Genomic DNA, 26,326 nt, shown 5'->3' on the forward strand with positions numbered 1-26,326 from the left:
TTTTGATGTACTAGACCAGGGGTGTCAAGCTCAAATTCAGAGTGGGACAAAATTTAAAACTGAACAAAGCCGCGGGCCGAGGTTGAACAAATTAACCTTTTAATAGAGACCCAAACAAGTTTTTCATTGAATATTGAACAAGCATGGCTAATGTAACTTTATAGTGACATGCAAAATTGAGTTTCAAATAATAATAACAATAACAATTGAAAAATATCAATGGCATATCAAATCAAATTTAAATTTAAATTGAATGCCTCTTTTGTATTTGCAGCCTTCTGAGGTAAATATTAACATTTTCCACTGGCTAATAAATTTGAAAATAAAATAACAATGAATAAATCAACCATTCAGGCCTTTTTACTGCTCAGTTAATGTCGGGGCTCAGGTGGGCGGGGTTTGTTGGTAGCGGGGGGGGGGGGGGGGGGGGGGGGGTATATTGTAGCAGTCCGGAAGAGTTAGTGCTGCAAGGGTTCCTGGGTATTTGTTCTGTTGTGTTACGGTGCAGATATCCTCCTGAAATGTGTTGGTCATTCTTGTTTGGTGTGGGTTCACAGTGTGGCGCATATTTGTAACAGTGTTAAAGTTGTTTATACGGCCACCCTCAGTGAGACCTGTATGCCGTTGATCAAGTATGCCTTGCATTTACTTACATGTGTGTAGAAGCCACATATATTATGCCGGCACGCTGTTTGTGAGGAGGAAAAACTGACTTAAAGACAGGTTGTAGGGGACGCTAAAGGCAGGGCCTTTAAGGCACATCCCCAATACTGTTGTCTGGGTGGAATTCGGGAGAATGGTTGCACCGGGAGATTTTCAGGAAGGGCACTGAAATTTGAGAGTATCTCGGGAAATCGGTGCATGCTGTATAACACCGGCGGGCCAGCTTTAATGTTAATTTGATATTGCTTCAAGGGCCAAATAAAATTACACGGCGGGCCAGAGTTTGACACCAATGTACTAGACATTAGAGCTTGGCGATATGGACAAAAAAGTATATCTCGATATATTTTTACTTAGAATCGATATTCAATATATGTCTCAATATATTTTCCGGTGAAAATATTTATATAAAATATATACATTTTTGGGGAAGCACAGTGGACGAGGGGTTAGTGTGTCTGGCTCACAATACGAAGGTGCTGAGTAGTCAGGGTTCAATCCCAGGCTGGGGATCTTACTGTGTGAAGTTTGCATGTTCTCCCCGTGAATGCGTGGGTTCCCTCCGGGTACTCCGGCTTCCTCCCACCGCCAAAGACATGCACCTGGGGATAGGTTGATTGGCAACACTAAATTGGCCCTAGTGTGTGAATGTGAGTGTGAATGTTGTCTGTCTATCTGTGTTGGCCAGCACCCCCCGCGACACTGAAAGGGACAGGCGGTAGAAAATGGATGGATGGATACCTTAGTTAACCGCTACATGGGTCCAAACATAGCAAAGCTAAGGAAATCGCTACTTATTTAAAAGTAGTGAAGCTACTGCCAAGCTAATGGGAAATGTAGTTAAACTACATAGCGATGTCGCAAAGCCCATTTTGATGTGTCTTTTTTTATCATTGTTGAGTGAAAATAGACTTACACTTCCTTTTTATTGTCATTCAAATTTGAACTTTACAGTACAAATAAGAACAAAATTTTGTTGCATTAGCTCTTGGTAGTGCAGGATAAAAAAAGCAATAAGGTGCAGATATAAATAAATAGATTACTGTACAGATAAATACATGTCATCCAGGTTTAGGGATGTATGTTATATGGTCTTTTTTATTCCAGCGAGTTAATCCATTTTGGGGGGAGTTGAGGGGATAATTTAATTATGATGAAAATAGAAGCAAGTTTACGTTGAGTCTTCTTATAGTGTGTTTAAAGCCAGCAAGGCAGTGTTGTTGAGCTTTGGAAATGACAGTTATGGCCTTAGACCAGGGGTAGGGAACCTATGGCTCTCGGGCCAGATGTGGCTCTTTTGATGACTGCACCTGGCTCTCAGATAAATCTTATCTGACATTGCTTAAAACGATGAGTAATGAAAAACTCCTCTGGTAATCACAGTGGTAAAAGTAACGTTCAAAATATAAAACATTGCCATGCATTTTAAACCATCCATCCGATTTCTACCACACCTGTTCAAGAAGTCGCATTAATGGTAAGAAGTATTGTATTTATTGTTGCTTAGCTTCAGAATAAGAATGTTATTAAAACGAATAAGAGACTTATTATCCTCTGAAAATGTTGGTCTGACTTAAAAATGCACGCGTTTAGTTGTATTCGGTGTTAAAATATATATATATATATATATATATATATATATATATATATATATATATATATATATATATCTTCATTGGATTATCCAGAGAATAGTGCTCGATACCGTGGTAGAGCGCAATATGTAGGTGTGGGAAAAATAACAAGACGACTTCATCTCTACAGAACTGTTTCATGAGGGGTTCCCTCAATCATCAGGAGATTTCTGCTGATGATTGAGGGAACGCCTCATGAAACAGTTCTGTAGAGATGAAGTCGTCTTGTGATTTTTCACACACACACACACACACACACACACACACACACACACACACACACACACACACACACACACACACACACACACACACACACACACACACACACACACACACACACACACACACACACACACACACACACACACATATATATGGCTCCTACGGAAATACTTTTAAAAATATTTGGCTTGTGTGGCTCTCTCAGCCAAAAAGGTTCCCAACCCCTGCCTTGGACCATAAGGGAGCTATATTAGGACCAAAAGTTTTGCACTTGAGAAAAGTGACTTTGAATGTTGAATTTTGAAAAATAGGTCTTTGTATTCAAAATAAAAATAAGTGCCTCAGGTTGAATATAATTTTGATTCACACTTAAAATTATTTGAAGGAATTATTTTCACGTTCATCCATTTCGATGTTTGAGTTTCTGTTTTTGTTTTTCAGATTTTAATCTTATTTTGTACAATTTACATTATTTTCTTTAGTTTCACATTCGAACATGCGAGGGTTGTGGACTAATAATGACGGCTCAGCAAAGGATAACGGGCTTACTTAGAAACTAATTGAGTTTAACCCAAAACTTTATAAACGATACACCAGGGGTGGCCAGACTATTTCCACTGAATGCCACAAGTCAAGTACAAAAAAATACAACTCAAAAGGTGTATATCTGCAACATTAGCTACAAATGCTTGCAGGCTAATGTTAGCATGCAGCAATAACCAAAATATATGACTGAGGTGTATACTTGAAAAATTTGATTAAAAAAAAATATATATATTTGGCACTGAGGTTTACACCTGCAAATATAGCAAAAAAAAAAACCTAGCAAGCACCAACGCGCCGAAGGCCGATTGGTGCTCGCAAACGGCCCCTAGGCTGTATATTAGACACCCCAGGGCTACACCCATGCAAAAGTGTTACTCCAAATTATATTTAACCTGAAAAAAATTGCGTGAACTTAATTTTATTTTGAATACAATTATGTATTTTGCAAAATTCAATATCAAAACTTGAACTTTCAGTTTCAAAGTATATCTTATTGTGTACAAACTTTGGGCCCTAATCTAGCTCCATGGACTGCAGTGAATAGTTATCTAAATAACATTCTCAACTGCTTCTGACAGGACACAAATGGTAACGATTTGATTGGGCTTTGCCAGCAGTTTGCCATATAGATTTCCAATACACAGACATGAAAGCAAGATAAACTGTCAGAGCTCAGCCTCGTCAAGGGAGAGAAATGATGCAATTACATTCATGCATTGGTCATTCTACTTCAAATTATGCTTCCGGAAATTTTACTTGTGTTAGTTAGAGCACACTACTATTCTCTTTGCTCCTCTTTTGCATATTATTTGTTTTGCACTGTGCATCCATCTCACTAGTAAGAGCAATCACTACGTTTCTACAGCTAAATCCACTATCACATGTTTAGAGTGTATTTAGTGGAATCAAGAACAGCTGCGGTTCATTGTCCCTTGTGCCGCGTCAGCGTTTTTAACCCTGACTCAAGGAATTGGAATTTCTGTTCAAAAGTGATTGCTAGTACAGCACTTTAAACCTCCTATTTGTAAAATAAAAGTGTGCCTCAACTTTGTTGTGTTGTTCTGAAAGTAAACAGCCTTTGGAAAACACATGAAAAATTTAATATTAAACCTAAATAATAATAAATATGGAAAACAAAGCAGTGTCTAGTAGGGCTGGGCTTTATGGCCTTTAATTAATATCTCGATATTTTTGGGCCATGTCACGATACACGATATAGATCTCGATATTTTGTCTTAGCCTTGAATGAACACTTAATGCATATAATCACAGCAGTAAGATGATTCTATGTGTCTAAGTTACAACATTCTTGTTCATACTGCATTAACATATGCTGATTTTGAACTTTCATGCAGAGAGGGAAATCACAACTAAGTCAATTGACCAAAACTGTATTTATTAAACAGTTATTAAGCAGTGGCACAAACATTCATGTCATTTCCAAAACAGAAAGTGCAACATTGTCAGAGACATTTTAAAACAAGCTATAAGTGCACTTTTGTGCATGATGTCACTAGGATGACATATCAAAACAACACTAAATTAAAGTGCACTTTTTGACCAGAACACCGCTACAATAGTTAAAAACAAATAAAGTGCACTTTTGTGCATGATGTCACACAAGATATTTCAAAAACTGTCAAATAAAAATGAGCTGCATATTAGGAAATCATTAGTGTATGTCCTTCGTTCTGCGGTAGGTTCCTGCGGACGTTCTCCTTCTATTGTTGATTTTTTTTTCATACGGTGTTGATATGGAAATTGTTGCTTCGGCATTTTGTGGGTGTGGCACCGAACGGAGATGTTGACATGGAGTTTCAAGCACTCTTCATTCTCCCGCGGGTGACTTTTCAAATGATGCTACAAATTAGCAGTGCTGCTACTTTTTGCGGCAACGCTTTTGCCGCATAACTGTTCAACATCTTCCCGCTTGAAGCCAAACCACAGCCAGACGATGCACCCCGTGCTGTTTTTCTTGGGAATTAATTTTTCCTCCATTTGTTACCAGATTCGCACCTTCGCTCTCTCATATTACCACTCGCATCGCACCGTTAGCATCACAGTAATGTTACCCATGTAGCTACGTCTCTCTGCTCGGGGTGTGACGTTGCACTCGTGACAGTATGTGACGTATGTAAGAAGGTGGGCTTATTTAAGAGTCTCTTTGAGAAGGAAACACAAGAAAAAGTGGGAAACGCATGTAGTGTAATGCCTGCAGCTAAAAGCAACTGTGTGAGAACGTATACTCGAATATCACGATATAGTCATTTTCTATATCTCACAGAGACAAACCCGTGATATATTGAGTATATCGATATATATCGCCCAGCCCTAGTATCTAGTACAACTTAATGATACAGTTCAAACTGTTCAGGTATTGATAATATTATTGGCAAGGACTTGACGATACAATACGTATCCCGATACTTGAGTGACGATACAGTATAGAAATATTGTGATATATTGCGACATTCTACATAGGGATAGGTATTAATTTTATTTAAGTCTCACCTTAAAACTCATTTGTATACCCTAGCCTTTAAATAGACCTCCTTTTTAGACCAGTTGATCTGCCGCTTCTTTTCTTTTTCTCCTATGTCCCCCCCTCCCTTGTGGAGGGCGTCCGGTCCGATGACCATGGATGAAGTACTGGCTGTCCAGAGTCGAGACCCAGGATGGACCGCTCGTCGGGATCCAGGATGGACCGCTCGCCTGTGTATGGGTTGGTCACATCTCTACGCTGCTGGTCCGCCTCCGCTTGGGATGGTTTCCTGAGGACGGGACTCTCGCTGCTGTCTTGGATCTGCTTTGAACTGAAGTCTCGCGGCTGTGTTGGAGCCACTATGGATTGAACTTTCACAGTATCATGTTAGACCCGCTCGACATCCATTGCTTTCGGTCCCCTAGAGGGGGGGGCTGCCCACATTTGAGGTCCTCTACCAGGTTTCTCATGGTCAGCATCGTCACTGGCGTCCCACTGGGTGTGAATTCTCCCTGCCCACTGGGTGTGAGTTTTCCTTGCCCTTATGTGGGTTCTTCCGAGGATGTCGTAGTCGTAATGGTTTTTACAGTCCTTTGAGACATTTGTGATTTAGGGCTATATAAATAAACATTGATTGATTGATTGATACTATTTAAAACTGAGCAGATAATGATAACTGCTATCTAGTTGTTATAACTTCCTTTATTATTGCATTTCTGAGTCTTGTTTGTAGATATTATATAGGAGATGTTGCATGCACTTAAAATTCCAAGACAATAATAAAAACAGCAGTGCATAGGCTACGGTGTGTTGACTACTTAGGAAGTAGTGTTTGCCATGAGGCTGAATGTGCCAGTTTTTTTTCCCTGCTTGCTCTTAACTAAGACGGACACTTTCCTTCCCTCTCCCTTATTTTTCTCAACTTTGCCTCTTCGTCTCATCTCAACTTTCTTGGAATCTCTCTGCACACTGTTCTCCAAATACAAACATGGAATAGATCGACTGGTCTCTTAATGCAATTGACAAGATTTTCTCGACGAGGGAGAAGCTCGGGTTACTTAGTGGGAGCCTGTCTGTGCGGAAAAAATAAATCCCAGAAATGATGAAAATATGGTAAATATTGAACATATTACATATGGCCTGATAACGCCTCGGGAGGAGCTGGACGAAGTGGCTGGGGAGAGGGAAGTCTGGGCTTCCCTACTTAGGATGCTGCCCCCGCCAAACCGACCTCGGATAAGCGGAAGAAGATGGATGGATGGATGTGTCTGTTACTACATAATATATAGCCTTGCAGCGTGTATATAAAAGGTTGATGGAGGGTTTTGAAGTTGTTTTAGAGCGCTTTGAAGACTACACCAGGGACTACCATTAGCCGCGTCTTTCAAGCGTTTATCATCTTTAAAATCCTAAAAAAAAAAAAAAAAAAAAAAATTAAAAAAAAAAGCTATGTGTGTTCTTGCCTCATAATGATAGTTAACAATAGGCAAAATTCCACAAAAAGTGCAGCTCCCCTTAAATGCCAACGTGAAGAGTATAGTTACTTATTCATATTCGAATGCAGCTGAGATAGACTCCAGCGCCCCCCCACGCAACCCCGAAAGGGACAAGCGGTAGAAAATGGATGGATGGATGGATGGATATTCATATATGTTATTTTTTCACATTCAACTACATTTAGAGATATTTACAATTGTGGAAAAATTGCTGGGGGAAAAAAAAGAGAAATTGACTTAAAAATTTCACGGCCCCCTACCATACCTCCGCGGACGTCCTTGGGGCCGCGGACACTTATTGAAGTCCTCTAAACTAATTGATGTATTACTCGTTTACTACAATAATTGAGAGCCGGAGCCCTACTTAGGTTCATAAATAATTTTATTATCAGCTTCTTTCTACTTATGTCTCAGACCAGTCACAATTTATGAATTGATTAACGTGGACCCCGACTTGAACAAGTTGAAAAACTTATTTGGGTGTTACCATTTAGTGGTCAATTGTACGGAATATGTACTGTACTGTGCAATGTACTAATAAAAGTATCAATCAATCAATCAAACAAGAAAATCTGCAAGCAATGGCTATTTTCTGTTATGCTGACAACTGCTTACGTCGACATGAGTCAGCCAATCATAGGTGCATCGAACTAAACGAGTTGCACTGTAGAATTTTGGACATAGTCGTGAATAAAGTTTAAGGTCCTTACCACTACACTTCCTACTTGGGTTGTACGGTATACCGGTAGTAGTGTAGTATTGCGGTATTAATGAGTCAAAAACGGTACTATACTCTGTTTGAAAAGTACCCGTTTGCCATTGCGGTACTAATGAGTCAAAAACGGTACTATACTCTGTTTGAAAAGTACCCGTTTGCCATGTTTCTTTTTCTACAGGCTCGACTGCGCGTCGTGACATTGCTAGTTTTACGAACAGAGGAATATGTTCGGCAGCGCGCGCACACAGAGTACTTACAAGCAGACACAGTGTGTAGACAGAAAAGGGAGAATGGATGCATTTTGGTGTAAAAAGTAAAGATAAAGGTGAAGTTATAACACTGAAACACACTCAGGAAGAGGTGCTTTAAGACAGTGGTCCCCAACCTTTTTGTATCCGCGGACCGGTCAACGCTTAATAATTTGTCCCGCCGCCCAGGGGGGGAGGCGGAGGTTTGGAATCCTTTTATTTATTTATTTTTTTTCGTTGTCATGAAAAGGACGTTTTTGTCATGAAAAAGGGAGGTTTTTGTGGTTGGTGCACCAATGTAAGTGTATATTGTGTTTTTTATGTTGATTGAATTAAAAAAAATATATATATATATATACATATATATATCCATCCATTTCCTACCGATTATTCCCTTTCGGGGTCGCGTGGGGCGCTCGCGCCTATCTCAGCTACAATCGGGCGGAAGGCAGGGTACACCCTGGACAAGTCGCCACCTCATCGCAGGGCCAACACAGATAGACATACAACATTCACACTCACATTCACACACTAGGGCCAATTTAGTGTTGCCAATCAACCTATCCCCAGGTGCATATATATATATTTTTTTTTTAATAAAAATGAATTAAAAATTCGGTACCGGGCCGTGGCCCGGTGGTTGGGGACCACTGCTTTAAGACTGTGGTTAATACCATCTGCTTCTAAATCCCTAATAAGTGCCTCCACGGCCACAAATAAAGTAAGTTTCTTACAAGTACTATTATCACTGCAGGACGAGGAATAGCTAAACATGTTTCACTACACACCGTAGGAGGATACAATAGCTTACCGGCATCACAATGTAAACAAATGCCATGGGTGGCTCTACACCTGACATCCACTGTAATGATACAAAGTACAATAGCGTATCTAGTTGATACTACTATGGTTACATCGATATTTTTAATCGTAACACATTTTTTTTAATTGTATTTTTTTAAATTCATCTTTTATTCTTAAACTCGGAAATACGTCCCTGGTCATGCGACAATCCCGGGCTCGGGATCGTTCTGTGTGGAGTTTGCATGTTCTCCCTGTGACTGAGTGGGTTCCCTCCGGATACTCCAGTTTCCTCTCACCGCCAAAAAACTTGCACCTGGGGATAGGTTGATTGGCAACACTAAGTGGTCCCTCGTGTGTGTGAATGTTGTCTATTTGTGTTGTCCCTGTGATGAGGGGGTGACTTGTCCAGGGTGCACCCCAACTTCCGCCCGAATGCAGCTGAGATAGGCTCCAGCACCCCCCCGTGACCCCGAAAGGGACAAGCGGTAGAAAAAGGATGGATGGATGAAACTTCCCAACATATTGACTTTTGCTAGTCAAATTAGATGCCTTGATATGGCGTCATACCTGTAGAACGTAGTCGAGGACTATGTGTCGGAAGCACTTGCGGGTGGCGGTGAGGATGTTGGTGGCTTCTTCCACTTCGTGCTGCTTGTTGCGAGGAGCCTGGGCGTTCTTGATCAGCGCCGCCTCCTTCTCTTCACTGACTTTGTCAAACTGCTTTTTCGCTTCTTTGAACTTACGCAGGTCGCTGGCAAAAGAGAGACAGGCGTGTGACGTTATAAATTCGGATTGCTTTACCAAACCCGAACCTACTCAGTGGCCTAGTGGTTAGAGTGTCCGCCCTGAGATCGGTAGGGTGGGAGTTCAAACCCCGGCCGAGTCATACCAAAGACTGTAAAAATGGGACCCATTATCTCTTTGCTTGGTACTCAGCTTCAAGGGTTGGAATTGGGGGTTAAATCACCAAAAATGATACCCGGGCGCGGCACCGCTGCTGCACACTGCTCCCCTCACCTCCCAGGGTGGTGAACAACGGGATGGGTCAAATGCAGAGGACAAATTTCACCACACCTATTGTGTGTGTGCGACAATCATTGGTACTTTAACTTTAACTTTACTTTAACCCATGGTGTTTGGGGAAATACATGTAGGACGAACATCCAACCACTATTCATAATGCAAAAAAGGGCCATCAGACTGATACATAACGCAGGACCCCGAGAACACACTAATGGATTATTTATAAAAACATTTGATTTAAAACTACCAGATCTCATCCAACTCAAGACTGCCCAAATGATTTATAAAGCAAGTAAAGATTTACTTCCAACAGGGTTACAGAGAAGATTTTTACAAAGAGAAGGGAATTATAATTTAAGAGGAGAACTACTTTTTAAGATCCAATATTGTAGAACAACGCAGAAACGAAGGAGTATAACAATAGCAGGAGTTAAAATATGGAACTGTTTAAAGGATGAAATAAAACACAGCACCAACATAAACCAGTTTAAAAAGCTTTTTAAATCATTTATCATTAGTAAATATAAGAAAGAAGAGCAAACATTGTTTTAGAAAGACAATAATATATATGTATATAAATACAATTTATGATTTCATACTTATACATATAGGTTATATTAAAATGTATATATTACCACTTTATATGGAATTTAAATAAATTGTGTATATATATATATATATAAGTGTACAAATGTATATGTTTGATTTAAATGTTAAACTGTGTATATGAGACGTGTGCTACATATATGTTGCTTATATATTGTTTAAAAAAAAAGTAATATAAGTGAAGCATGTTTTAGATTTTATATATTTTGAACCTTGTTCTTGTTGTGATGGGGTAGGTTTATATAAGCGTTGCTTCAACCTACACCCTTTCGGCTCAATCATTGCTCAAATGAGTGTTGTTGTTTTTTTTTCTTGTTGTTGTTCTTTGTTTTATGTGAAGATTGCCGAAATAAAATACATTGATTGATTGATTGATTGGTGACAAAAGATGTCAGTAGCAGCCACATTACCATGTTGGGTGATAGTTACACAGCGAGGTCAAATTAGGTTGAATTAAAAACCAAAACTGCTCTTTATGGATGTAACTTTGCCTGTCATTCACAATCCCTATGTAAGACGAGAACTCATATATTTTTCTTTTTTGATGCATTTTAATTCGTAAATAAACAATAGCAGAAGTCATGACATCATTTTCTCTATTGCATCCATAAAGCCCTCTAAAAAACATCCCAAATCAGCCAACAATACTCCATTTACAGTGGGGCAATAAAGTATTTAGTCATACACTGATTGTGTAAGTTCTCCGACTTAAAATGATGACAGAGGTCTGTAATTTTCATCATAGGTACACTTCAACTGAGAGACAGAATATGAAAAAAAAAATCCAGGACTTCACATTGTAGGAATTTTAAATAATTTATTTGTAAATTATGGTGGAAAATAAGTATTTGGTCAACCATTCAAAGCTCTCCCTGATGGAAGGAGGTTTTGGCTCAAAATCTCACGATACATGGCCCCATTCATTCTTTCCTTAACACGGATCAATCGTCCTGTCCCCTTGGCAGAAAAACAGCCCCAAAGCATGATGTTTCCACCCCCATGCTTCACAGTAGGTGTGGTGTTCTTGGGATGCAACTCAGTATTCTTCTTCCTCCAAACAAGACGAGTTGAGTTTATACCAAAATGGATACATGGATGATACAGCAGAGGATTGGGAGAATGTCATGTGGTCAGATGAAACCAAAATAGAACTTTTTGGTATGAACTCAACTCGTCGTGTTTGAAGGAAGAAGAATACCTATGATTAAAATTACAGACCTCTGTCATCATTTTAAGTGGGAGAACTTACACAATCGGTGGCTGACGAAATACTTTTTTGCCCCACTGTATGTACCGTTCCCTGAATATTAACCAAATATCAGTGATATATTGTTGTTATAAGCCCTAATGATACAGGACTACTTTTAGAAGCGTATTATCTCACAGAGAGCTAACTAGCTTGTGCTGCTATATTGACATACTGAACCGGTGAGCTGCTGCATCACTTCTGGGCTGATGAAAGTTAATTCTAGATCAGTAGTTCTCAAACTTTTTTTTTACCAAGGACCACCTTAGAAAATACTCTGCTCTCCAAGTACCACCATAATGATTAACATCAAAAGACAAGAGCGTAGTAGGGCTAAGTATTCAATCAAAACAAGTCCCAATGCAACATTAGACACAGTTTGAACAGTAACATAATGTTTGAATATAGGCAAATAAAACACTGAACTTTAATCAAGTGATTCTTTGGCATACCTTCAAATGGAGCCTGCGTATCTCTTTTGGTACATGCACCACAGTTTAAAAATCACTGTTCTAGATTATAAATCATGCCTATAGCTAGAAGGTTGCAGCCAAAAACCACAAAGTTGGTGAACTTTTACATTCAACTTACACCCCGATTTGGCAAAAAAAAGACTCGAAAAGACGCTCCTTAGCTGCACCTACGTAAGGACTATGATCATTTCTTCATCTAAACATGAATATATAAACATCTCATGAATCGCCATTCCAGTGAGAGCAGACATTGTACAGTAAGTGATTGATTTATGACGGTCATAGTTTGTATTTCTTGTTCAGCACTTACCAATAGTACTACTTGCTGGATCTCATTGTCTCACAGCTTGTAACACTTGTATCTCATCATTCATAGATTCAGGATTAAAAATATAAGTTTCTGGTTCATCATTTGTCCTAAAGTAGTCATTTTCATCTCTCATGAAGTCTGCTATGATTAGTAATATGTGTTGTTGATGGAAATAGCGAACATTGCGATGCTTCTGTGAAATTAATGCGCCACAGTATACTTAAAATGACCAGGATGCGCAAATGATGCGTTATTATGAATGTGCCTGTTACTACATTACATATATACTTAAAGACTGTACAGTAGTGTATAAAAAGATGATGGGAGACGCTTGATTTTTTTTAGAGCGCTTTGTAGATGGAATAGAGCGACTCCCATGGACTCCATTGTGAGCTGACTTTTGGTAGCATTTATTTATGATTTAGAATGCATAAAAAAAGAAAAACATATACTCGCTTGTTGTAACTTAGGATTGTAAATGATAGGCAAAATTCCAAAAAAGTGCAGTTCTCCCTTAAAGGCCTACTGAAATTATTTTTTCTTATTTAAACGGGGATAGCAGGTCCATTCTATGTGTCATACTTGATCATTTCGCGATATTGCCATATTTTTGCTGAAAGGATTTAGTAGAGAACATCGAGGATAAAGTCCGCAACTTTTGGTCGCTAATAAAAAAGCCTTGCCTTTACCGGAAGTAGCAGACGATGTGCGTGTGACGTCACTGGTTGTAGGGCTCCTCACATCCTCACATTGTTTACAATCTTAGCCAGCAGCAGCTAGAGCTATTCGGACCGAGAAAGCGACAATTTCCCCATTAATTTGAGCGAGGATGAAAGATTTTTGGATGAGGAGAATTAGAGTAAAGGACTAGAAAAAAAAAAGGGAAAAAAAGCGATTGTTATTAGATGTTATTAGACACATTTACTAGGATAATTCTGGAAAATCCCTTATCTGCTTATTGTGTTGCTAGTGTTTTAGTGAGATTAAATAGTACCTGAAAGTCGGAGGGGTGTGGACACGGGTGTGTTGATCCATAGTAAATCTTCATCTTCGGGAATTTTAAACAAGGAAACACCGGTTGTGTTTTTGTGGCTAAAGGCTAAAAACTTACCACCTCCATCTTTCTGCTTTGACTTCTCCATTATTAACTGAACAAATTGCAAAAAATTCAGCAACACAGATGTCCAGAATACTGTGTAATTATGCGATTAAAGCAGACTACTTATAGCTTGGATCGGGATGGCAAATAATGTCAAACGCACGTGTCATCATACGGCGACGTTTTCAACACGACACTTTGCGGGAAATTTAAAATTGCAATTTAGTAAACTAAAAAGGCCGTATTGGCATGTGTTGCAAAGTTAATATTTCATCGTTGATATATAAACTATCAGACTGCGTGGTCGGTAGTGGTGGGTTTCAGTAGGACTTTAAGACTTGGCTTTTGAATATGCTAATGAAACCGTGTCTGCTACTGAAAATAGCTTCATGTCCCACATTTGTCCTCTGCTGTCTCTCGGCTTAGAAAGCTAAGTCATATCTGAATGCTGCAAGGCAGTAGATAATTATGGAGGAACATACTTCCTGGCTTCGTCTGAGAAGCATGCTGAATACCGATGTAGGTGTTAAGCCGAGTGAGCCAGGGGCAAAAAAATAAACAAATTCCTAAAAATAAAACAAATCAGGGTCTATGTACAGCACAAGCCCACCTGTAGCTGAGTGTACACAGAAAGAGAGATATCTATGCATCCAAAACGGTCATTTTAAGTGGATGTTTTCTCAGATATGGATGTGGAATAATGGTCATTTCTTATATCATCATTCAGTTGATACTCACTCTTTAACAAATGTTTGCAGCTGGGTCTTGATTGATCTCTGAGCCTGATCGAATAGTATCTGTAAAAAAGGAATGCAAAAATGTTTGTTTCTATCCTTTTTGAGCCATCCATGTATAAAAAAAGATACTTTGCAAAGATTTTCCACAAGTAATTCAGAATCTCTTAGGAGTGTCCCGATGGCCAGTACCGATATTAGTAAGATACAATGTCAGACTGAATCGAACATACTTTGATTGTTTTGTAGAATGCTGACGAAGGGTTTGATTAAGTGAAATGACTAAAATGGAGAATAACGACAGGTATGAAAACCATTAACCTAAATCAGGGGTCGGGAACCTTTTTGGCTGAGAGAGCCAAGAAAGCCAAATATTTTAAAATTTATTTCTGTAAGAGCCATATAATATATTTTTTTTAACACTGAACACAACTAAACGCGTGCATTTTTAAGTAAGACCAACATTTCTAGAATATAATAAGTCTCTTATTCTTTGGAATAACATTGTTATTCTGATGCTAACTGTGGAGGGGACGTGGCCTGCGGGTCTGCAGCGAAGCAGGGTGTGCCAGGACCGGCCTCGAAATCAGCGACAGGTGCGTAGATGGCCCATCTGGGCCTTGTTATCTAATCACCTGTCGCTCTGTTATAAGCAGCAGCCAGGAGGAGTGGCCGGGTTGAAACTGGAGCCAATTTTTGATTTGTTTTATTCTTTTTTTCTTTTGTTTTTGTTGACTTAACTTTTTTGTTTTGTTTTTTCTCTTTTTATTTTTGTTTTGTGTTTTTGGTATAATTTTTCGTGTTCTTTTTCTTCATTTTTGTTTATCTCATTAATTTTTTGTTTTTCATTTGTTTTTTAATCTTTTTGTCTTATTTTTTTCCCTTTGGTTTTTCCCTTTTATTTTTTTGTGTTTGTTTTTGTATAATTTTTCTTGTTTTTCTTCTTTTTGGTTTTTCTCATTTATTTTTCATTTTAAATTTGTTTTTTAATTTAATCTTTTTTTCTTCCTTTTGTTTCTGCTGTCTTCATTTTTTTTCCTTTGGTTTTTCCCTTATTTTTTGTATAATTGAAAAATAAAACAATATTGTAACCCTGAAACAGGCTCTCATGTCGGTGTTTGGTGGTCTGAAGAACCCCCAGGAGGGCAAGCCCCACACTAACCAATAATAAATAAATGACTTCTTACCATTAACGCAACTTCTTGAACATAAAAAAAGCATGAGAATGTTTTATATTTTGAACGTTATTTTTAACAAGTGGAATTATTCATTACTTATCGTGTCAAGCAATGTCAGCTCAGATTTATCCGAGAGCCAGATGCAGTCATCAAAAGAGCGACATCTGGCTCGCGAGCCATAGGTTCCCTACCCCTGACCTTAATATTTTTGAAATGTCAGGAATTCACTTATAATGCCTTGAGGTTGAAGTGGAGCAGAAATTGCTTTTGGTGACAATTACTGGCCATAATGATTCATTAAGTTTGTTACTGAATCCTTTCAAGTACACTTCGGCCTTGGAAGTGAAGTGAATTATATTTATATACCGCTTTTCTCAAGTGACTCAAAGCGCTTTACATAGTGAAACCCAATATCTAAGTTACATTTAAACCAGTGTGGGTGGCACTGGGAGCAGGTAGGTAATGTGTTTTGCCCAAGGACACAATGGCAGTGACTAGGATGGCGGAAGCGGGAATCGAACCTGCAACCCTCAAGTTCCTGGCACGGCCACTCTACCAACCGAGCTATGCCACCCCAGAGACTTTGTACCGTATGTGTAAGTAATATGCAACTTGATTTATTTGACACATATTTATGTTGACATAAGAGGTTTTAAACTGCAATATTGTTCAACTATATTATGTATGTCTTATATTGTATAGAACAGTCCTGGGCAAATTAAGGCCCGGGGGCCAAATGCGGCCCGTTAAGCTTTTCAATCTGGCCAGCCAGACATTCCCAAATCATTTTTTTTAGATCTTTAGGTTTGAAACTGTAGCTGTCATTATGATGTGCAGTGATGTTTTTTTAATGACCGGAAGTCTTCACCTATACTAAGTATTTCAATGGTTGGAATCTGCATGATATACTAGTTACTATGGTCAACTAATTAGTTATTATAGTCAACTAATTAGTTCCAATGGTAATCTAAGTCACAGCAGCTCAGATGAGGCACCAAGCAGTGTGGGTGGGGAGTGTTTCCACAGAGTTTCCAGAGCCTGAAATGTGGGTGTCAGGGACAGACGTGGAAGGAGATTTTTACAACAAAGTTCTAAAGCTTAGTGATGTATCAGATATATCATATTGTAGGTTGTTTTTTTTTTACCCTTCACGTTCATATTTCACTGTGTTCGTTGCATTTTTGTTGCGTTTCGCTTGCTTGTAAAATATGTGGATGGAGAGGGGGTTTGACGTTCATATGTTGTCAATATTCAGTGTTTTATCCATCATAGTTAATATTAGTTAATATCCCACATTAGTGTCATGTACGTTCTGGACGTCTCCTTCAGTAGAAGCATTTAAGTCTCACCTTAAAACTCATCTGTATACTCTAGCCTTTAAATAGGCCTCCTTTTTAGACCAGTTGATCTGCCGCTTCTTTTCTTTTTTCTCCTATGTCCCCCCCCTCCCTTGTAGAGGGGGTCCGGTCCGATGACTATGGATGAAGTACTGGCTGTCCAGAGTTGAGACCCAGGATGGACCGCTCGCCTGTGTATCGGTTGGGGACATCTCTACGCTGCTGATCTGCCTCCGCTTGGGATGGTTTCCTGTGGACGGGACTCTCGCTGCTGTCTTGGATCCGCTTTGAACTGAACTCTCGCGGCTGTGTTGGAGCCACTATGGATTGAACTTATGTGGGCCTACCGAGGATGTCGTAGTGGTTTGTGCAGCCCTTTGAGACACTAGTGATTTAGGGCTATATAAGTAAACATTGATTGATTGATTGAACTTTCACGGTATCATGTTAGACCCGCTCGACATCCATTGCTTTTGCCCACATCTGAGGTCCTCTCCAAGGTTTCCCATAGTCAGCATTGTCACTGGCGTCCCACTGGATGTGAATTCTCCCTGCCCACTGGGTGTGAGTTTTCCTTGCCCTTTTGTGGGTTCTTCCGAGGATGCCGTAGTCGTAATGGTTTGTACAATTCTTTGAGACATTTGTGATTTAGGGCTATCTAAATAAACATTGATTGATTGATGATTGAGTAGAAAATTTTAAATTCAATTCCGTTTTTTAAAGCTGTATGTTTTTAGCAATCAAGCAGACATTATTGTGAGGTATTGTATTAGTGTTCCTAAAAATAGATATATTTGTTTAATAGACACATTTGTTTTTCTAAATTTGGCCCCCGGGTCAAAATAATTGCCCAGGCCTGGTGTAGAATATACTTTATTATCCCGCAATAAGGACATAATGTATTATTATATCTTATTATTATGTATGCCAATATCGGATCGTGCCACCCCTGTTCATTCATACCATGGATTCTATGCAATGTGCTAACCAGACGGGACAATATGCGCAGTGTGGCTCGTTCCCGCAAACAGATTGAGCACTGTTTAGGGATCATAAGCCGAATGGAAACAACCGCTGAGCATCAGCTGATGTGACCAGCGTTCGCTCGCCCATTTAACGTTCTCATGCAAGTCTAACCGTACATTTCCAGTTTGGATGTTTTTTAAATGTAATATTAAGTCTCATTTTGCCCGCAGTCCATAAGTCTACTTGGCCAGCAGGAAGTAATTGATACAATACAGAGGCAGCTGGGTTTTGTCATCAACCAGCTGTCGACAGGGAATTAAAATGTTGACTCTACATCCGGTTTCACACGGATGAGCCAGCGTACCGTGTGATAGTTGATCATCTCTTGAAGGCTTTCCGCAAACTTTGACAGACTCGACTGTGGGGAAAGCAAAGTGGGGCAAACATCAGTGATAGAAAGGAAAAATTTACAGAACTTGGACAGCAGCATGAAGGAAAATGTTAGCAATTCGGAATCAACAGTAAAATGCATAACTTGGGTAGTTTTGCTGCATTAAGCAGAATAGCCTGCCACCGTACCTCAAATAGACAAGACAAAGAGCAACATCCCATTTAGGAGGTTAGCTAGTGTTTTTGGCAGTTCTAACCTATACAGTAGATACTATTTTGACTTGAATATGCGTAATGACTAATGTCTTTCAAAACGAGCTTTTGGAAAAACATTTCTTAAGACATTCTCAGGGAAATAGCTGTACATTGCAATAAAACTACACTGCATTAGAATTGTGAAAGCCAAACTTGTGCAATACAACTGAACTTTCACCAAGCTTGGAGAACAACAGTCCAAATGGTCAGAACAGTATATTCCAGTGGGGGATATCAGATATGTCATAATATCAGTGTGCCGATAAAATGTGCATTATAACGCCTATCTTGTTTGCTATCTTGCCCAACGTTTGAAACAATTTTTTTCTAACAGGTCTTTGTGTTAAAACTACATCGCTACGGGTCACTTGTAGTGAAGTGAAGTGAATTATATTTACATAGCGCTTTTTCTCTAGTGACTCAAAACACTTTACATAGTGAAACCCGATATGTAATTTTTACATTTAAACCAGTGTGGGTGGCACTGGGACCAGGTGGGTAAAGTATCTTGCCCAAGGACACAACGGTACTGACTAGGATGGCGGAAGCGGGGATCGAACCTGCAACCTGAGGGTTGCAGGTTCGCTCTCCCAACCGAGCTATACCGCCCACTTTTAAATGTCTGTAAGTAACAGGAAGAAAAGTTGCGATCTCCCGCGTCACGTAGCCTGTGCCCCCTTTGACCGCATCCTGATTCGTTTACAGCAGGGGTCTCAAACTCAATTTACCCGGGGGCCACTGGATGCAGAGTCTGAGTGAGGTTGGGCCACAAGAAAAGATTTCTTAAAAAAATATTTTTAAATGTCTTTATTTGTATTTTCAACACAAAAAAAATCAAAATATAAATGAACAAAATGAGAATTACGTAAATAAATCAGTCACAAGTAATAATAGTTCGATTTATCCAGTCAGAAACAATGTAAAAACATACTTACTGTGATGTTATGAGCTAGGGAATATAAGAACTACACTACCCAGCATGCAGCAGCAGTGATGACATGCGCGCTAGCCCCCGGTGAAGGTTGTATGTCGCCATGTCGACTGTGGTTATGAGCACGCTATGTGAGTAAACGTTGAGAACTCAGCCAGCACGCCTCGTCTGCATTTATTACAATTATACAGACAACACACTATGTGAGAAGTAACAATAAATAAATCCGTGAACTTGAACATGGCTTCTCTTGCCTACCGTGGAATTTACAGTTACGGTAGCACAATTAGCCCCGTAGAGGCTAACATCACGACTAACGTGTTACACGTCCAATTCTCACAGCGACTCTCTGTCGGAGTATCAACGCTGGGGTCCAGTGCACCACAGTTTTGTATTGTCGCTCGGTCCTTCGGCGGAGTGCTTCGGAAGCTACCGGGCCCACTCGTCTCCCCAGCCCGGACTGTTTACAGCAGTGCCGGGGGAGGGAACGAGCAGGCGGGCGAGCGAGGAAGGGAGGTAGGGAGGAAGAGCACGTGCGGTTGTTGTGGGAAAGCGGCAAAATGTTTCTCTGCTTGCATCACGCAAGTGACGTCAATGTTCGGCCCTCGAGAGCCACATACCACTCCGTGATTCAGCTCTGCACACAACGCTGTCAAGCGCCGTTCATATAAAACTTGCGGGCCGCACTAACATTAAACTTTCATATTAAGGTGGGGGCTGCAAAATAACGTCTTGCGGGCCGCAATTGGACCGCGGGCCGCGTGTCTAAGACCCCTGCTTTACAGTTTTTCCACAGGCGCTGACGCATCACCTGAAATCCTCTTCCATAACACTAGAGGCAGTGTTCTCCTGAGTGAGCAACCACAACTCTCGTTGACTAGCTATTAGCTTCCTATGTATTGTAGTAAGGGATTCGTACCGAATGTGATACTTCTTTGGCACAGACCAAAACCCGCCGCATCCGTTCATTAAAATCAAACCGTGCCATGTTTCGGTACCTGGCTTGCGCGTTACATCATGCCCAGTTGCCGATTAAGCTGGCTATCCGCACTTCAGCACTTGGTGATCACTCCAGCAGCCATGAGAGTGGACACAGCTAAACTACTTTTGAGTAATGTTGCAATTTTCAATGTCAACAAAGAAATTGAATAAAAAAAAACGCTCCAACGTAAGTTAAGTAAAACTCTAAAAATGCGCGAGCTTGATGCTAACATACATTGGTTTTGCTATTGACATGCTACTGATTATAATTAGCGATTTTACATAGCGATTTCAACACCTCCAAATTTGACAATAAAAATTCAAACTAAGATGCACCTTACAATCAAACAGCTAATGCGAAATAGGTGCAATACTTAGAGTATTAACACTTTCTGGGGCGCAACAAAAACCAAAACAACACACAATTACCTATAGAGATTCAGACTCAGAAATGTGAAAATGAATGAAGATATAACAACTGGACAGCAGTTAACATAATCAGCTTATTTTTAAATGTTGCAATAAAAGTTTTATTTTTTTATCTAAACATTTAATATTTTGCAGCACACACAAAAGTACCAAAAATCGGTACCGTTATCGATCCCCAGGTACCGGGAATCGGTACAGTATCAGTTCAATTGTAGTTGTGGTACACAATGGCAAATGAAGCGACATCCGCATTGCTTCGGCTGGAGATCGAACAAATAATGTTGGACAAAAGTTATTTTTATTGGATATATTGCTCTGAAATCGAAAAAGAAGACGTTCAGGAAGTTAGGACGTGCGAATGCTTAACTAGTCGAGGCGGAGGACAAGCGGGACAAAAACACGGAAGTGACTAACTAAAAAAGTTGACCAGACTGCTCTGCAGTCGTTGACTCAAGGTTGGAATTTTTTGAGATTCGTATCAAAGTCTTCCGGAGGCTTCGAAGGAGAAGGAGCCAGTTGGCGTCAATCACGCAATTATTCAGACTTTTTTTGGAGTGAAAGCTTGGTACAGTGGAACCCGCTTAGGCCGAGAACTCACTTATATTGACCAATGCTAATAAACGTTCAAATATCCTTTCGTTTCGCCTGTTCTCCTTAAGTGTCTGGCGAACGTCACCAGCAAAAGTGCAAGCAATCGCATTTCCAGTTCGGTTATGTCGAACAAATAATGTTGAACAAAGATTATTTGTATTGGATATAATGCTCTGAAATCGAAAGAGAAGACGTTCGGGAAGTTAGGATGTGCGAACCCTGAACGAAGTGAGGCGGAGGACATGCGGGACAAAAACATGGAAATGACAAACTAAAAAAGTTGTCAGAGCTCGGCAGTCTTAGACACAAGGTTGGAATTTTTTGAGATTCGTATCAAAGTCCGCCGGAGGCTTCGAAGGAGAAGGAGCCAGTTGGCGTCAATCACGCAATTATTCAGACTTTTTTTGGAGTGAAAGCTTGGTACAGTGGAACCCGCTTAAGCCGAGAACTTACCTATGTTGACCAACGTCAATAAATGTTCAAATATCCTTTAGTTTCGCCGGTTCTCTTTAAGTGTCTGGCGAACGTCACCAGCAAAAGTGCAAGCAATTGCATTTCCAGTTCGGTTATGTCGAACAAATAATGTTGAACAAAGATTATTTTTATTGGATGTATTGCTCTGAAATCGAAAGAGAAGACGTTCGGGAAGTTAGGATGTGCGAAACCTGAACGAAGTGAGGCGGAGGACTACCGGGACAAAAAGACGGAAGTGACAAACTAAAAAAGTTGTCAGAGCTCTGCAGTCGTTGACACAAGGTTCGAATTTTTTGAGATTCGTATCAAAGTCCGCTGGAGGCGTCAAAGGAGATTGAACCAGTTGCCGTCAATCACAAAATTATTCAGACTTTTTTTGGAGTGAAAGCTTGGTAGAGTGGAACCCGCTTAAGCCGAGAACTCACCTATGTTGACCAACGCCAATATCCTTTCGTTTCGCCTGTTCTCTTTAAGTGTCTGGCGAACGTCACCAGCAAAAGTGCAGGCAATCGCATTTCCAGTTCGGTTATATCGAACAAATAATGTTGAACAACGATTATTTTTATTGGATATAATGCTCTGAAATCGAAAGAGAAGACTTTCGGGAAATTTAGATGTGCGAACCTTGAACAAAGTGAGGCGGAGGACAAGCGGGACAAAAACATGGAAGTGACAAACTAAAAAAGTTGTCAGAGCTCTGCAGTCGTTGACACAAGGTTGGAATTTTTTGAGATTCGTATCAAAGTCCGCCGGAGGCTTCGAAGGAGAAGGAGCCAGTTGGCGTCAATCACGAAATTATTCAGACTTTTTTTGAGTGAAAGCTTGGTACAGTGAAACCCGCTTAAGCCGAGAACTCACTTATATTGACCAACGCCAATAAACGTTCAAATATCTTTTCGATTCGCCTGTTCTTTTTAAGTGTCTGGTGAACGTCACCAGCAAAAGTGCATTTCCAGTTCGGTTATGTCGGCGTGAATTAACCAATCAACTGCATCGTTCTGCTGTACTTTAAATCTTTTTGTCGATATATTTAAGTCAAACATCAATACTGCAAACTCAAAATGGTCCGTGCAAGATTTATTGTTTACCTCGATGACCTCATCTTTGGTGGATTGCAGGGCAAGCTCCCGGATCCCGCTGACAAACTGTTTGTTGGCGGCGTTGTAAGCTTTCCCAGCGTCTATCATGCCGATACACAACTTGACCAGCTAAACAAAAGAGAGAAAAGGGAAGAAAAGAATGTTAGCATTATTAGATTAGGTCTTGGTAAAGTATGCAACTAACAACCACCAAGAAACAAATAACAAAGGGCACATCTTTCACTGCTAAGTCACTGGGGGAGAAGAGAGATAATTTCAGGTTATGCAAACATAAACAGAGCTTGAGTGTTTTCCATTCTTTCCCACAGAAATGTTTTCAGCCATAATACAGCAAAGACAAATCTCAACGGTGATGGCCTGAAAGAAAAAACTAACATTCAAATCAAACATCTTCAACAGGGGGTCCGTTACACCCACATGGGTCCTTGGAGGTACTGCAGAAAGGGGTCGTAAATTAGTTGATTGGACTTTTCCCATTAAATGTACTTTTCCACAAATATAAATGTTTTCAAATGCACATTAACATTGATCCAACACACTGGAGTGTTGTTTATGAATGTCATTGGCATGGACACCCTACTCACTGTACTGTGCAGTTTTAAAAGAAAAACATTAAATACTTATTATATTCTATTAAAAGATGGAAGATAGCTAGTTATTAGTAGATTATGATTATTACGCTAGCTGCCAGCTAGCAATTAGCACACCAGTTGTCAGGTAGCGATTCGAGCACTAGTTGCCAGCAAGCAATTAGCACTCTAGTTGCGAGCTAAAGCCTTGCGGATTAATTGCCAGCTAGCGATTAACGCAGGAGTTGGCAGCTAAAGATTTGTGGACTAGTTGCCAGCTGAAGATTTGTGGACTAGTTGCCAGCTAGCGATTTGCGCTGTAGTTGCCGGCCAGGGATTAGCACTGTAACTGTCAGCAAATAATTTGTGGACTTGTTGCCAGCGAGCGATTAGCGCTGTAGGTGCCGGCCAGCGATTAGCACTGTAACTGTCAGCAAATGATTTGTGAACTTGTTGCCAGCGAGCAATAGCGCTGTAGTTGCCAGCTAAATATTTGCGGACTAGTTGAAAGCTAGCAATTAGCACTGTAGTTGTCAGCTAACAATTTGGGGACTACTTGCCAACTAGCGATTAGCTCTGTAGCTGTCATCTAACAATTAGCGGACTAGTCGTCAGCTAGTGATTAGCAATGTAGTTGTCAGCTAGCGATTAACGTTGTAGTTGGCAGCTAAAGATTTGTGGACTAGTTGCCAGCTGAAGACTTGTGGACTACTTGCCGGCTAGCGATTTACGGACTAATTGCCAGCTAACAATGAGCGCTGTAGTTGCCGGCCAGCGATTAGCACTGTAACTGTCAGCAAATGATTTGTGGACTTGTTGCCAGCGAGCGATTAGCGCTGTAGGTGCCGGCCAGCGATTAGCACTGTAACTGTCAGCAAATGATTTGTGAACTTGTTGCCAGCGAGCAAGTAGCGCTGTAGTTGCCATCTAAATATTTGTTGACTAGTTGAAAGCTAGCAATTAGCACTGTAGTTGTCAGCTAACGATTTGTGGACTAGTTGCCAACTAGCGATTAGCTCTGTAGCTGCCATCTAACAATTTGCGGACTAGTTGTCAGCTAGTGATTAGCACTGTAGTTGTCAGCTAGCGATTAACGCTGTAGTTGGCAGCTAAATATTTGTGGACTAGTTGCCAGCTGAAGACTTGTGGACTACTTGCCAGCTAGCGATTTGCGGACTAATTGCCAACTAGCAATTAGCGCTGTAGGTGCCGGCCAGCGATTAGCACTGTAACTGTCAGCAAATGATTTGTGAACTTGTTGCCAGCGAGCAAGTAGCGCTGTAGTTGCCATCTAAATATTTGTGGACTAGTTGAAAGCTAGCAATTAGCACTGTAGTTGTCAGCTAACGATTTGTGGACTAGTTGCCAACTAGCGATTAGCTCTGTAGCTGCCATCTAACAACTAGCGGACTAGTTGTCAGCTAGTGATTAGCACTGTAGTTGTCAGCTAGCGATTAACGCTGTAGTTGGCAGCTAAATATTTGTGGACTAGTTGCCAGCTGAAGATTTGTGGACTAGTTGCTAGCTAGTGATTTGCGGACTAATTGCCAGCCAGCAATTAGCACTGTAGTTGCTGGCCAGCGATTAGCACTGTAACTGTCAGCTAATGATTTGTGAACTTGTTGCCAGCGAGCGATTAGCGCTGTAGTTGCCAGCTAAATAGCCCTGCGATGAGGTGCCGACTTGTCCAGGGTGTACCCCGTCTTCCGCCTGATTGTAGCTGAGATAGGCACCAGCGCCCCCCGAGACCCCAAAGGGAATAAGCGGTAGGAAATGGATGGATGAATGCCAGCAAAATATTTGCGGACTAGTTGCAAGTTAGCAATTAGCACTATAGTTGTCAACTAACGATTTGTGGACTACTTGCCAGCTAGCTATTAGCGCTGTAGTTGCCATCTAACAATTAGCGGACTAGTTGTCAGCTAGCGATTAGCAGTGTAGTATCAGCTAGCGATTTGCAAACTGTTACCCGGCTCACGATCATTGTGTAATTGCCAGCTAAAGATTTGCAGACTCGTTACCAGGCAGCAATTAGCGCTGTAGTTGCTTGCTAGTGATTAGCAATGTAGTTGTCAGCTAGTGATTTATGGGCTAGTTGCCAGCTAGCAATTTGCAGACTACTTGCCAGTTAGCGAGTACCGCTCTCGTTGCCACCTAGCAATTTGCGGACTCGTTGTCAGGTAGCAATTGGCGCTTTAGTTGTCATCTAGCAATTAGCGGTATTCGTTGTAACTAGCGATTAGTGCACTAGTAACCAGCTAGCGGTTAACACACTAGTGGCCAGTTTGGAATTAACACACTATTTCCCAGATGGCTACTCATGGAACTACTACTAGTATTTGAATATCTTAGTATTACACAATGTCAAGGTACCTTTATGACCAGTTTGGGGGTCCTTGACATGGACAACTTTGAAGACCCCTGATTTAAAAGATACTCTTGCTCTTTTAATAGTTACTAGAACATGTGCATTTCTACCAGTTGCCAGGTTTGATGAGACTTAGTCTCTTCTACGGGGAAAATTATTAGCAAGTATGAATCAACAATAGAATGCACAAACAGTGAACACAGCATTAATATTTTAATAAAATCTGTTAAAGTCGCATCTGCGTGGGAAGTGGAAGACTCAAGAGAGTTTGTGCACAATAATGGGAATGTAATCCTTTCATACCAGTCCCTGTTGAAACTAAGTGAGTGTGTGTGAGACCGTTGAAAAGTATCCACTCATCAACACACACAATATACACAGACACACCCACTCTCTAGAAGATCCTTCCTCTTTACAGCAAAGAAGGGAAGTAAAGGCTGGACTGAGTCA

The 26,326-nt window shown here is 40.4% G+C and overlaps 1 protein-coding gene across 4 annotated transcripts in view; it reads right to left on the reverse strand.

Moving 5' to 3' along the window:
- Positions 1-26,326, reverse strand: part of LOC133540574 (arf-GAP with coiled-coil, ANK repeat and PH domain-containing protein 2-like) — a 1,007,806-nt gene that overhangs the window by 62,121 nt on the left and 919,359 nt on the right. For all 4 annotated transcript variants that reach the window (XM_061883284.1, XM_061883285.1, XM_061883283.1 and 1 more), the window contains exons 3-6: positions 22,928-23,047; positions 18,153-18,206; positions 14,312-14,370; positions 9,384-9,567 (exon numbers count right to left, since the gene is read on the reverse strand). In XM_061883284.1, the coding sequence (XP_061739268.1) occupies positions 9,384-9,567; positions 14,312-14,370; positions 18,153-18,206; positions 22,928-23,047 (417 nt within the window). The remainder of the gene's footprint in view (positions 1-9,383; positions 9,568-14,311; positions 14,371-18,152; positions 18,207-22,927; positions 23,048-26,326) is intronic.

This window comes from Nerophis ophidion, linkage group LG22 (assembly GCF_033978795.1).
Source record: "Nerophis ophidion isolate RoL-2023_Sa linkage group LG22, RoL_Noph_v1.0, whole genome shotgun sequence".
Taxonomy (NCBI): Eukaryota; Metazoa; Chordata; class Actinopteri; order Syngnathiformes; family Syngnathidae; genus Nerophis; species Nerophis ophidion.